Genomic DNA, 13,719 nt, shown 5'->3' with positions numbered 1-13,719 from the left:
AGGCAGGCTGTGGAACTTTGAGCAAGATATTTCATCTCTTTGTGCCTTGGTTTCCTTTTCTGTAAAAATGAGCACATAGGATGTTGTGAGAACTGAGTTAACATATTGATATCACTCAGATACTGCTGCTTGCTAACACAAAATCTTAGTAGCATACAACAGTAAGCATCTATTTCCCCAACAGTCGGGGGCTAGAATGGCTCCGCTGATCTCAGCTGGATTTGGCTAGGCTTGGCTCCAGGCTGTGGATTCATTTCTCTCTGCTCCATTCTCATTCTTCTGGGAATAGCACACTGCCTAGAGGAAGTGTTTTCATGGCCATGAAAGCAGCCAGAAGAACTTCTCATGGCAATAGCCAGAAGCACAAGAGGACAAGAGGGCAAGCTCATCTGCATAAGCTTATTTCATGCCTCTGTTTTTACCACATCAGCTAAAATCTTATTTGCCAAAGACAGTCACACGCCAACCCCTACGTTGCGCCAAGCTCAATGTCAAGGGATGACGAAGTATACTCCACCCACTACCAGGCCATGGCAAGGATATAGATGTATAATATGACTATAGGGAAGTGAAGAATTTTGACCTAACATCAGCTCAGTCTAACATTAATATAGAAGACACTTACTTCTGTTTTACATTTAAGACATTTACAGCTGGAATATAATAATGCTAAATAAATCTTTGCTATCATTGACCAGATTTTAAAAATAAAAATAATAATAATATTGTTGAATGCTTCTGAAAGCCTTGCTAGTTATTTCAATAATACTGCTGTTCTTTAGAATAAAGCTGAGGTAAAAATGTAAAATGGTACAGTCCCTGTGAAAAAGTTTGGCAGTTTGAAAAAAAAACTAAACATACACTTACCATATGATCCCAATTGCACTCCTGGGTATTTATCCCAGAGAAATGAAATTTTATGCCTGCACAAAACCATGTACACTAATGGTCATAGCAACATTATTTGCAATAGACCTAAATTAGAAGCAACCCAAAAATCATTCAATAGGTGCATGGGTAAGCAAACTATGGGACATCCATAGGATAGAATACTACTCAGCAATAAAAAGGAACAAACTATTGATACACACAGTTTGGACGGACCTCAAGGGAATTTACGCTGAGTGGAAAAAAGCCAACTCAAAAGACTACCTAGTTTATCATTTCATTTATATAGCGTTCTCATATGACAAAATTATAGAGATGGAGAATAGATTTCTGGTTCCTAGGGGTTAGAGATGGGCATGACCTTAAATAGGCAACATGAGGGAATCTTTGTGGTGCTGAAACAGTTTTGTATCTTGATTGTGATGGTGGTCATACAAATCTAGACATATGATAAAACTGCACAGAACTACACATACACAAATAAGTGCCTTTAAAATCTGGAAATATGAATGTCTGTGGATTGTATCAATATTCCTTTCATGGTGTTGGTATTGTAGTACAGTTATATCAGATGTTATTATTGGTGGGATACTGGATTAAGGGTACACAAGGCCTCTCTGTACTAATTTTGCAAATTCCTGTGAATCTATAATTATTTCAAAAAATTTTATTGGATTCTGAGTTATGGGGGAAAGCCTTCTCTTCAAGTTTATAAAAGAGTTTACTCATAGTTTTCTTCTGGTGCTTTTATAGTTTCCTTTTCTAGGTGTTTTGATATTTTTATTAGGCTGAAACAGAAAGCTCATGTGCATTCAACTATTTACACAGAGCATCTCCTCTTGGAAGTTTCATATGCTTATCAAAAACTCAACTGAGATAAACTCATGCAAGCCTGGTCAGTACTCTGTGGTCCCTATTCAGTGAACAGCGCTCCTGTCCACTCTCACACAAGTCAGAGGTGGGGATTCATCCTTGAAAATCTCTTTCCCTTTTACCCCACTCTATATAGTCAATCTTCCTTTGAGTCCTATCAATTTTACTTCCTAAGTATCTCTTGAAAATTTTCACATCTTACTGTCTCTCATTCTGTGATCAAAATTAAGTTACCATGTTACCAAGTTACTACTGCAAAATGAACTGGCTCCTGTATCCCTTGTGACAAACTCCTTAGTATATCTGGTGAGCTTTTCCAAATGCAAATCTGATAATATCACACACTCACCCATCCCATCCTTCCCCGTACTGGGTATTTAAAAGTGCCTTTGAAGGCTTCTCATTGTGTTCAGTTGAAAAGAGACCAAAATCTTAAAGTGGCCTTATAGCACTGAATGATTTGACCCTTGTCTGTCACTATTACTTTTAACAACACTCTCCCCCTCAGCCCAGCCAAAACGGTCTTCCATTTGATTCTCCATCATCCCATGATCTTTTCTTGCCATAGGGCCTTTGTACTCTTTCCTCTTGGGAATGACCAACCCCAATTTGGTTTAGTTAACTGCTGTTCATTCTTTGGCTTACTGCTTCCTCAGAGTTGCTTTCCTTGTGTCCCAGATAAAATATGAGTTTCTCATGTATTTGAGAACACATATTCTCATAGTACTGTATTCCTTCTGCATTCAAATGTATTCAAAGCATTTCTCAATTTATTCATAAATTAGTGTGATGATTTGCTTAGTGTCTGTGCCCTTCACTAAAGAGCCTCATGAAAGCTATGACTTTGTCTCTTTTAGCTTACTGTGACATCCTCGTTGCTCAGTATGGTGCCTGGTGTACAGCAAATATGTATACATATAAACGTATGTTCAATGATTGGATTAGGGACCTATACAGGCTTACAATTTGCCAGATGTGTTATCTTGGGCAGATGACTTAACTTCTTGGAACCTCAGTTTCTTTACAAGTAAAATGGCTGTCTCAGTCTGATATTCCCAGAAAGCAGGGCCTAAGACAAAGGCTTCTGTGCTACTCATTTTGTTATGGAGTACAACTCCCAGGAACAGGAGCGAGGGAGAGGGGGAGGGAGGGATGAAAGAGGGAGAGCCATATCTAGAATGTGTTGTTGAGCTTGCTGTAGCTATGTGCCATGAGAAGTTGTATAAACAATCTCAAAACAACCCTTTTGGAGAGAGAAAGGGGAACTTTTGTCCACCAGGTTGACCTGCCTGGGCATGACGCGTGGCGTTGACAGGCCGCACTGCAGGAGGCGGATGGAGTCCATGCGCAGCAGCATCACCTAGTCTGCGAGGTTCTTCCAGGGGTGGCGGGGAGGTGACTGGAAAACGTGCCAGGCACATCCTCAGCAGTCAATACATACATAGTCATTATTATTAGGAATGTGTATTTCAGTCCCCAAATATCATTTATTTCCTTCTTCCCTCCTTTCCTTCCCTCCCTTTTTCTTTCCAGAGAGAAAGGTGATTTTGAAGTCTTCCTTGTGGAAAGTAAGCAAGGAAAAAATGCTAGGAAAACTCTTAAAAAAAAAAAAGAGCAACAATGTTGTGTAAAGTCTCAATAATTTCAAGAGTGTGGTACTGGTGCATGAACAGAAGGACAATGGGCATCTATTTTTGTGGACAAAACGTGTGTGGCTATTCATTATTATGGCATTGTTTATAATAGTGAAGAACTGGAAATAACCTAAATATCCATCAGTGGGGCGTTGACTGAAAAAAAAAAAAGGTATGTTTATACAATACAATATGAAGCAGCTGAAACAAATCATGAAGTTCCTTAATACTGATATAGAAAGCTCTCCAACATCAATTAAGTGAAAAAAATCACGATACAAAACAATGTGTACAATGTGCTAATACTGGCATGAAAAGGTAAGAAAAACATATTTTCATATTTGCTTGAAGAGACATTTAAACACTGTGTTTGTATGTGCCTAAGTATTTTATTACCTATTGCTGTATAACAAATTATTCCAAACTTAGCAGCATAAAAAACAACAAATGTTTATTTTCTCACTTGTTTTTTTTATAGCCATTCAGGCATGGCTTAGCTGGGGATACAGGTTCAGACTTACATGAGGTTGCAATCAAGATGTTACCTAAGGCTTGGCTGGGTCTGAGAGCCACTTCCAAGATAGCTCACTCACAAGGCTGTTAGGCAGGAGGCCTCAATTTCTTCCCAACTAGACCTCTCCATAAGGTTGCAACTGGCCTCCCTCAGAGTAAACGATCTGAGAGAGACGGAAATGGAACAACCCGCAAAGACCGTGGCCTAGTCTAAGAAGTCACACACAGTCATGCTTGCCACATTCTATACGTGAAGAGAGTCACTAAGTTTGGCCCACATGCCAGGGGAGGGGAATTAAGCTTCACATTTTGAGAGGACTATCAGAGAATTAGTTGACATATTTCAAAATCATCTGGGGAGGGAGGAACAACTAGGCGAAGAGGGCCAGGGCTGGAAGGAAGATCTTTACTGTATCTAACTTTACATTGTTTTAAACTGTGTATTTGACTATATTAATCAAATAATTGTATCTCTTTTAAAAAGAAACATGTTTTAAACTATTAGGGAAAGAACTGGGAGAGAGATGAAAGATGGGGAAAAAAAAGCTGAACAGGATGTGAATGTGAAACACTGGTTGAGGTGAAATTGACCTTTGTCCAAAAAGATAGGAAAAAAGGAGGGTCTACTTTATGATCACCCTGCCGCCTCCTCCCCACCCCAAGAGACTTAGTATTCTCACTTTTTAGGGCACCTGGTGGTGACGGTGAAGTGTGAGTTCTGGATAATGGGTTTGTGGAAGGGGAAGAACTCTGTAGCCAGAATGTTGGATGGGAAGAGTTTACCGTTTACCGTTTATTATAGCTTAAGTCCTGTTACAGTATCTCTCCTACCTAAATCGTTCTGTAACCAGTCTGTGGTCACTGTTGATTTTAAATAATATCGGATGACACACTACCATTTTTGGGTAATGTTTTACTTATAAGCTCCATTCTTCTGGCTCTCCAAATTCCACTTTCAGGTTTGACATCTATTCTTTAACGTAACTGGCACAAAACTGTCAAGTACGCCAAGAGGATTTAACCTAGTAATTACATTGAAGGAGATTTAATGTGTACAAAGACGTGGCATGAAATCCAACCGGTTTATTGTCTCTGTAAAAAGTTCGTTAAGGTCGAGCGTACTGGTATGTGCAGTACTAACTGTACTCACTGCGCCCTGTGATTTTTACAAGTCGGGAGTGAGGAACAAAGCTTTACAAACAAAACTAATCAATTTGTTCTAACCTCTTTTTTCATACACTAATACACCCAGAAGCACTCCATGTTCACTTTCAAGCCATTTAAAGGCAGTTGCCCCTTTTGAAGGGTCTGGGAATCCGGGCAGAGAGCGCGCCCTCTTCCCTCCCGCTACAGCGGTGAGCAAAGTCCTTCCAGCGTCTCGTGGGGACCCTGGACTCCAAGGCGGGTCCCTGCAGCGCCGATCGAGTTCGATTCCGAAGACGGTGGTGTCTGGGATGCTAAAGGCACAGCTGGAGGCCGAGCAGGGTCCACCCTGGCGAGGCCGCGGCTGCCCCGCTTCGTGGCGGCCTTGCCAGTCCCTGGTTCCAGCCCCGATTTCTTGGGGAGCGGGGAGCACAGGGAGAGGCGGGCAGAAAAAGGACACGTCACCGGAGGGGGACCGCGCAGGCCGGGCGGCGAAGGGACCTCATAGAAAGGGCGAGCCGTGGAGACCCAGGGGCCGGGGGGAGGGCCATCGTGGTCGTCCGGTCCCCGCCCTCTGCCCGGCCCGCCGGGACCCAGCCGGCCGCTTCCGGCGCCCTCCGGGCCCGCCCCGCGCTGCCCGTGCCACATCCTCCAGTGACGTCAGCCAGCGCCGCCATATTGGAAAGGCGCCGCCGCCGCTTCCTCCTCCTCCTCCTCCGCCTCGGAGCTCTGGCTGCCTCGGGGGCCGCGGCCGCAGGGAGGACCGAGCCCCTCGCCTGCCCCGCCGACGCCCGTCCCGCCCGCTTCGCCCCGGCCCGTCTCCCCATGACTGGCCCCGCTGCCGACGGAGGTCGCCCCAGCGCCCGGGTTTAACACGGAAGCCCGGGTCGGGGCCCGCGGAGGGAGCGAGAGGGATACCCGGCCGGTCCCGCGTCCCTGTCGGCCCGGCGCGGTGCCTCGGCGGGAGCCATGACCTCGCTGACCCAGCGCAGCTCCGGGCTGGTGCAGCGGCGCACCGAGGCCTCCCGCAACGCCGCGGACAAGGAGCGGGCGGGGGGCGGCGGCGGCGGCAACGGCGAGGACGACGCGCAGAGCCGCCGCGACGAGCAGGACGACGACGACAAGGGCGACTCCAAGGAAACGCGGCTGACCCTGATGGAGGAGGTGCTCCTGCTGGGCCTCAAGGACCGAGAGGTGCGAGCGCGGCGGGCAGGGCGGGGGCGGCCGGCGCGGGGCCGGGGCGCCAGGCGGGAGCCCGGCCACCCGCGCCGCGCGTCTGCCCTCCGAGCTGAGCGCCCAGCTGGCCCAGTGCTTCCAGATCCTCCCCGCACAGATTTCTTGGATTTCCCTTTCTCCTTTCACAGTCACTCCTTTCATTTTGACTGCCCGGCAGCCTGTTTCTTCCTCGCTCTTTTTCCGCGTGTTTAACCCGTGTAGACCCCAGGGTATATACAGTTCCCACCTGGAGACTGCGAGTTAGAGTGAAACACCAGGATCAACCAACGCCCCGGAGTCAGGGGCTCTGCAGGTTTTAGGACCTGGGAGGGGTCCACGAATCTGCTTTCTGGGGGGTTAAAGGAAACACAACTTAAGGTGTACGGTTTGGAATTTTGAAAAAATGTCAGTGAAATGGTAATGGAGGCAAAAGTTGTTTTCCTGATAAAGTTAAAAATCCAACAAAATTCTCATGAAACCTCTGGGAAAATGACTTTCTAGGTAAACTTGGTTTGGGTGAGAAATCATTTTTAGCATCGCTTTTACATTTTATCAGTATTCTCAAGAAAGAAGTGCCGTCTTAAAAGCTTTTTCGTGGGGGTGCTTGAAGTGCTAGGTTTGTGATTTGATGGAAGGCCTAAAGTTTCGATAGATACTTTTACTCTGACTTTGAAACGATTATTTTAACACCAGTATCTTTTGAAAATGTTGACACACAAAGAATTTGAGAAAAATGCTACAGTGGACATGTATATACTCAGCTCCTAGGTTCTATAGTTAACATTTTGCTAGATATGCTTTATGACCTGCAGAGGGTCGGACAGATGAATGTACAATGTATGGTCAGGGGGTCCCAGACGTTTGTTTTATCTCCGTATGGAAACTACAGACAGCACATTTTGAGTCGAATACAAAAAATACCTGATTTTTTTTAAAATAAAGTTTTCCCAATTCACAGAGGTGAGCAAAAAAATATTTAATTCTTTAAACAGCTTAGTCTTTTTTCACCAAAACTTACCAGAAATAGGTGAGTTTCATATGGATTGTTTGTGTACTCCTGATATTTAGTAATCTAATGAGTTTAAGTTTTACCTTGATGGGAATGTGTAGTGTATTTGCAATATCTGGGCGTTCAATTTGCTCAGGTTTTACTGATGATCACTTGAAAAAGTTGATGTCCTTCTGGCTATGAAAGGGGCCCGGTATCAGTTTTTTTTTTTTTTTCTCCAGTTTTTTAATTACTGAGTTATGATGAAAGCAGGCTATGTGTGAAATTTCTTTTTGTTCTTTGAAAAAACAAAGTATAATGTCCTACTAATGTGATTTTAGAATATATTCAACTTATTTTTAGATTTCACAATTTAGAATCTTGGTAGTAAACATTTCTCTTCAAGTCTTTATCTTTTTCCTTAGGGACAAAAGTAACATTATAGAAAATACCCTCCCCCCCAAACCCCCTGCATCCCCCCTGCCAAGAAAAAAAAAAGCAAAATAAGAAAACAAGTCATCTATTCCTGAGTGAACATTTTGGTTTTACAGTTTTTGAGACTTCGGTGTGCTTACATTCTTTGTGTAAAACTAAAACTTTAAAGTTAAAACCAAAATTAGCTTTTGGACTTCTGAGTCACTAAATGAGAAATTATGGTGGAAAAGTACTTTTGTTTTTTCAAGTACGTGTTACTTTAAATGTTTAAGCAGAGGCATATTAACATGCTGTGTTTCTGTGATTGGTTTTCATGAAGATTATTTAAAGATTTATTTGTTGAAGCTTAATGGTACTTAAAATTTAGACAATTTGAAGTTATTTGGTGGTAGATAATGGAAACCATCTGTTGTGTTTGTGTCAAGGGTCACTATACTTTCCGTGTCACGGCCAAGGTCCAGACGCTAGCTAATTCTAGACATTTCTTACTAACTTCAGCAACCACGTAGGGAAACTTTTTTTCCCTCCCTTTTGCAGGTTGAGTCCTGGGAGCTGAAGTGGAGGTGGGTGGGGCTGGGACTTTTCATTGCTTTAGATTTAGATTTTAGGGATTAGCCTGTGTATTTTCCCCTGTCCTCACATCTTTACCTAATAACTAGCCCTGGCAACTTACCTATTCATGTTTTTCTCCTTAGGAGATTCCCCCCCCCCCCCCCCCCCGTGTCTTCAACTTGTATCACTCTCTTCATAGGACAGGAATTACTCTCTGATGTATGTTCTAGGCATTTATGCTTGTTAATATTAGATTTTAACTTACTAAATTTTAACAAGTTTGAATATTAACAAGTTCTAAACTTTTTAGCCATAAAACACAGCTTAATAAATCCATTGCTTTAAATTTTTGTTGTTTTAACTTAGCATCCATTTTTAGTGATAGCTTTTAAGATATTTAAAAGCTAAATTTTAAGGTTAGGTCATTCATGATGGACACATTTTGTATATATGTGACGTAACCTTATTTGAAATCAAAATAATCAAGAAAAATTTTGAAGAAGTTGTGAAATGGTGAAATTAGTTTGACTTTTTAAAAATGCTGAGACTTATGGCTTGTTAAAAATACTTTTTGTTGAATAATAAGCCTACAGAAAAGTTCACATGTGTGAAGAATCTTTGCAAACTGAGCACACCTGTTAAACCAGCGCCTAGATCAAGAAACAACATGATCAGCTCTCCAGAAGCTCCACCTGATTTCCTTTCCAGTCTCTTCCTGGTCCTCGAGGGTCACCATTCACTTGACTTCAGAATTCAGCATAGAATAACTTTGCCCATTTTCGTACTTTGATTTGTATCTTTTATTCCGCATTGTTTGTGAGCTTCATCTGTATTGTGTGAGGTTGTCGTTTATTCATTCTCATTGCATTACAACTTACTTTTAACACATACACAATCTACAACATTGAAAATAATTATTTTGATTTCTATCCTGAATTTAGTTTTCTCCCCCCTCACCCCTTTACTGAACAGAAGGCTCAGCTTGCCTGCCAATAAGCAGATGGTCTGGCTTCAAATTACCTATTAGGGGTGACTCTAAAGTTACTGTGGGTTTCATTTCATGTATTTTTTTTAAATGATTTTCCTTTCTGGCTTTTACTAAAATACAGGTGCCTATCCCTTCTGGGAATTCCAGTGCTCAGTCTGGGCAGAGGACATAGGTGTTGAAGTGAATCTTCGGAGGCCACAGCAAGGGTGGCAGATAGGTTTAAAGTTGAATTCAACTTCCAAATAGTTAGCGAGATTTCTGCATTCTCTGTGTTTGAGAGGGAAGGGCACCAAAAGAGCCAGGTGTTTCCCTTCCCCAACCTATTTGATTTTTCCATAGAGACTTGCAGTAGAGTGTTTTCAGAATGCCTCATTGAGAATTATCTGAAATAACTGGTGTCATATACTTTGAAATGTCTTCATTCGTGGCAAATCTTAGTGCTTTAAAGTTGTATTTAGTTATTTTAAATGGCCAGGTAAATTTAGAGTGTACATGTGGAATAGACAGTGTAGCCCTGGTTGGAGGTGTGTCCTTTATTTTACATGTTATTTGAACTCTCTGAGCCTCAGAGCTCCTTGAAATGGAGAGAGACATAGTCCTCTCCCATGGTTCTGATTGGATTGTTGCAGACATTTATTGTTTTACTCTCTACCACGTCTTCCCCAGGTTTTGTCTTACTTTTAGGGCTCTCCTTAATGTGTGTAGCCCCAGGATGCTCTGTTGAAGCATTTACCCCTTTCCTTTTGTGGTGCAGTCAGACTTAGACTTGTCCATTCAGACGTTTTCTCTTGGGGCTTTGGATCTTGAGAGCAGAGCAGGCTGTGGGGTTTTTTGGAGACCTATCAGAGGAGTGTCGTGTGGATCAGACTGTTCTCTGACTTAGTTCTTTTAGCTTCTTTCTCCCTAGCCCTTTGATGCTGTCTTTTTTCCGTCTTGATTTTCCAGACACTTTACAGTTTTGTAAATTGAAGAACCTTCTAGTAAAGTCTCCTTTTAAAGATAGCCAGTTACTCATGTTTTTAATGCTTGCAGAAAAGAACCATAATGCGATAATTTTACACTGCATCTTGAAAAATAAAGTGCTTGAGCTGGATAATACACGTTTAGGGTAAAATAGTTAAGTTTAACTAAAATGATGGAACTGACTTTTGTGTGGCTTTTAGACTGGCTTCAGAGGTTGATCTCAAAGATGTGCTCCATTTTTGGAGTAAATTTCCCAAGGTCGCTACTTTGAAATACAGTGCTTATCAAGATGGATAACTTGTTTTTAAAAAAGTTCTCATTTCTATACATGCAGTAATATATACCATCTCTGCATATCAAACCTCTTAATGAGAAATTCACATATTCAGTATTTCAGGATGTGCTAAGATTTTTAGTACAGTATAATAAAGACTCTGAGTTTTGGAATCTTGTTAGTCCTTTAATACAAATTATGTACTGTTGATATTTTTGAAAGGTTTGCAATTTCACTTATTTTTTCAGGTGTATTTAAGAATAAGTACACACGTATGAGATCTACAGGATCTCAAAAATTTGTTTTTGGAGTTCATTGAACCACTTGATTGTACCTTTTAAATAGGATTTTAATTAGTGAAATCACTTTTCAGTGCTTCGGGGTTCTTTCACAGTGTGGCCAAAATATTCACTGATTCATTTTGTAAGTCATACTAATATTTGATATTTATTAATTTTAAACTGAGCATTCCTGTATGATCATTTGAGACTATCTTTTAGAATTATACTTTTGAAATAATTTTGATCAAATATTTGGGGAGTTTTTCTGATGTTTAAAGAAATAACCTGTTATAAAAAGTGTCAGTTATGTGTAAGTTTCAAAAGACCCGAAAGATACTGTGTTTGTCTTGTTATGTAATGTTAAACTTTTGGCCCAGCACTCCTTTATGTTCAGGCAAATTTTTCCTACTTTGTATCAGGATAATTTTTCTGCTGTTAATCAGGGTAAACTGTATCATTCAAAGTTGCTATAGTCTTTGTTCAGGGGATTTTATTTTCATGCTAGTCTCCTTCTGAAGCAGCACAAAGAGACTGCTTGTCCCTGTGTTTCTTCCATTTAATAAGTGTAGTGACAAGTGCCAAAGGTGGAGGCCTGGCTTCATTTTGAAATTGATGTTAGTGGCTTTAGGTTTCTCTAATCAAAGCCTGAAACACTGCAGCCTGTTTTAATAGCATTGTATGATATATAATGCAGTCTAGTAAATAATGAGGTTTTAATTTAGATATTACAGGTGTGTATGTGTGTGTGTGTGTATATATATATATATATAATATATATATAATAGGTTGTTATTTTATCCATATTACCTCATCTATTTTGTTTGGTAAACTGATCTACAAGAATACAATTAATATTAACATACATTATATTATCAGAAAGAATGCTTCTGGTAATTAGACTTTTAAGCTTAAAAAGTTAAATTTTAAATGAAAAAAATTTTAAACTTTTTGTTTTTAAACTTAAATTGTATGTGGTTTATATATTCCTTTAATGGAGGAGTTCTTAAATTGGAGTCAACAGATGTAGTTTAGAAAGTCTTTGAACAATGCAGTTGTATGTGTATTTTTCTGGAGAAAGAGAACATATCTTTCATCAGATACTCAAAGCATTTAGTGACAGAAATTTAAAATTTGTTTTAGTTTAAGTTTTTCATTTTTGCTGTGTTTTGTGTTTTTGTTTCCTTTGGAAAATTGACTTCAGAAAATTTCAGGTTTCAGGTAGCAGTGAGTTGGATTTTCAGTTCTGTGAGATTAGAGATAGGAAGCCGACATTTCTGTAGCCTGGTCATCTTGCTAAATGACGTTTACAAGTTGTGAAACTACCCCATGTAGAATGCTAACAACTTCCATGCATTCATCAAAAGTTTATTGAGCCTAGCCCTTGATGAGGTACAAACACTAGGAAGAAGATCTCTATCTTTTAAGCCCATTTCATTTTAGTTCTCTGGGTCAAAACTCTTATAGTAAACTACAAAACTAAATTGTATTGCCATTGTAGACTTTTTCCTTGGTGAATAGCTTAGCTCATATAGCTGGCATATAGCTACCACTCAGTATTTATTAAGTAAATCATGTATTTTCAGTGAGAGTGATGTCATCCCTAAAGGAGGGAGAAATGATTCTGGGGGTGGTGATGAAAAATTCTACCTCCATTTTTTTTTTCTTACTCCTTTTAAGTGTAAAGCATAGATACATGTACAGTATGTAAACAAATATACAATGGACCATCTTATTGAAATGTAATGGGGGAGGGTGTGGTTAGGGGAGAAAGTCTGAAAAGCTCCTTTAGGGAACAATAATGAAAAAATTGAGAAATACTAAAATAAATCAATACTGAAAATACTTAAGTTTGTGCTTAGCTGAAGTTTAGAGATCCTTTTCTCTGATAGGAATTTTTATGGTAATAGAATTTGACTTGTAGCTCAGTTGTAGGAGGAACAGTTTTAGCATTCTGAACTGTAGGAAGTTGTGAATTATATTTTAAGAGCAAAGTTATTTTATTTATATTCATTTTTATTATTGGAAGTGTAGTTTACAATGTTGTATCAATTCCTAGTGTGCAACATGTTTAGTCATACAGATACATACATATATTTGTTTCACATTCTTTTTCATTATAGGTTACTACAAGATACTGAATATAGTTCCCTGTGCCGTACAGAAGAAACTTGCTTATTTATTTTATATATAGTTAGTTAGTATCTGCAAATCTCTAATTCCCAATTTAATCCCTTCCCACCACCTTCCCCCTCAGTAACCGTAAGTTTGTTTTCTATGTCTGTGAGTCTGTTTCTGTTTTGTAAATAAGTTCATTTATTTATTTATTTTTTTAAGATTCCACACCTGAGTGATGTCATGGTATTTTTCTTTCACTTTCTGACTTCACTTAGAATGATGATCTCCAGGTCTATCCATGTTGCTGCAAATGGCATTATTTTATTTTTTATGGCTGAATAGTATTTCATTGTATAAATATACCACAACTTTATCCAGTCATTTGTTGATGGACATTCATTTAGGTTGTTTCCATGTCTTGGCTATTGTATACAGTGCTGCTGTGAACATTGGGGTGCATGTATCCTTTTAAGTTAGAGTTCCCTCCAGCTATATATGCCCAGGAATGGGATTGCTGAATCATGATAAGTCAATTTTTAGTTTTTTGAGGAATCTTCATACTGTTTTCCATAATGGCCGCACCAAACTACATTCCCACCAACAGTATAGTAGGGTTCTCTTTCCTCCACACCCTCTCCAGCATTTATTGTTTGTGGACTTTTGAATGATGGCCATCCTGGCTGGTGTGAGGTGATACCTCATTGTGATTTTGATTTGCATTTCTCTGATAATTAGCAATATTGAGCACGCTTCATGTGCCTATTGGCCATTTGTGTGTCTTCACTGGAGAATTGCTTGTTTAGGTCTTCTGCCCATTTTTGGATCAGGTTGTTTGTTTTTTTGGTTAAGTTGTATGA

At 40.1% G+C, this 13,719-nt stretch overlaps 1 protein-coding gene across 1 annotated transcript in view; it reads left to right on the top strand.

Annotated features, from left to right (window-relative positions):
• The first annotated feature begins 5,721 nt into the window (after positions 1-5,721).
• Positions 5,722-13,719, top strand: part of GOLPH3 (golgi phosphoprotein 3) — a 43,546-nt gene continuing 35,548 nt past the window's right edge. The window contains exon 1 of the mRNA XM_031443650.2: positions 5,722-6,245. Within this exon, the coding sequence (XP_031299510.2) occupies positions 6,021-6,245 (225 nt within the window). The 5' untranslated portion in view covers positions 5,722-6,020. The remainder of the gene's footprint in view (positions 6,246-13,719) is intronic.

This window comes from Camelus dromedarius, chromosome 3 (assembly GCF_036321535.1).
Source record: "Camelus dromedarius isolate mCamDro1 chromosome 3, mCamDro1.pat, whole genome shotgun sequence".
Classification (NCBI taxonomy): Eukaryota; Metazoa; Chordata; class Mammalia; order Artiodactyla; family Camelidae; genus Camelus; species Camelus dromedarius.
The sequence above is the reverse complement of the archived record's forward strand: the minus strand, read 5'-3'. Positions and strand labels throughout refer to the sequence as shown.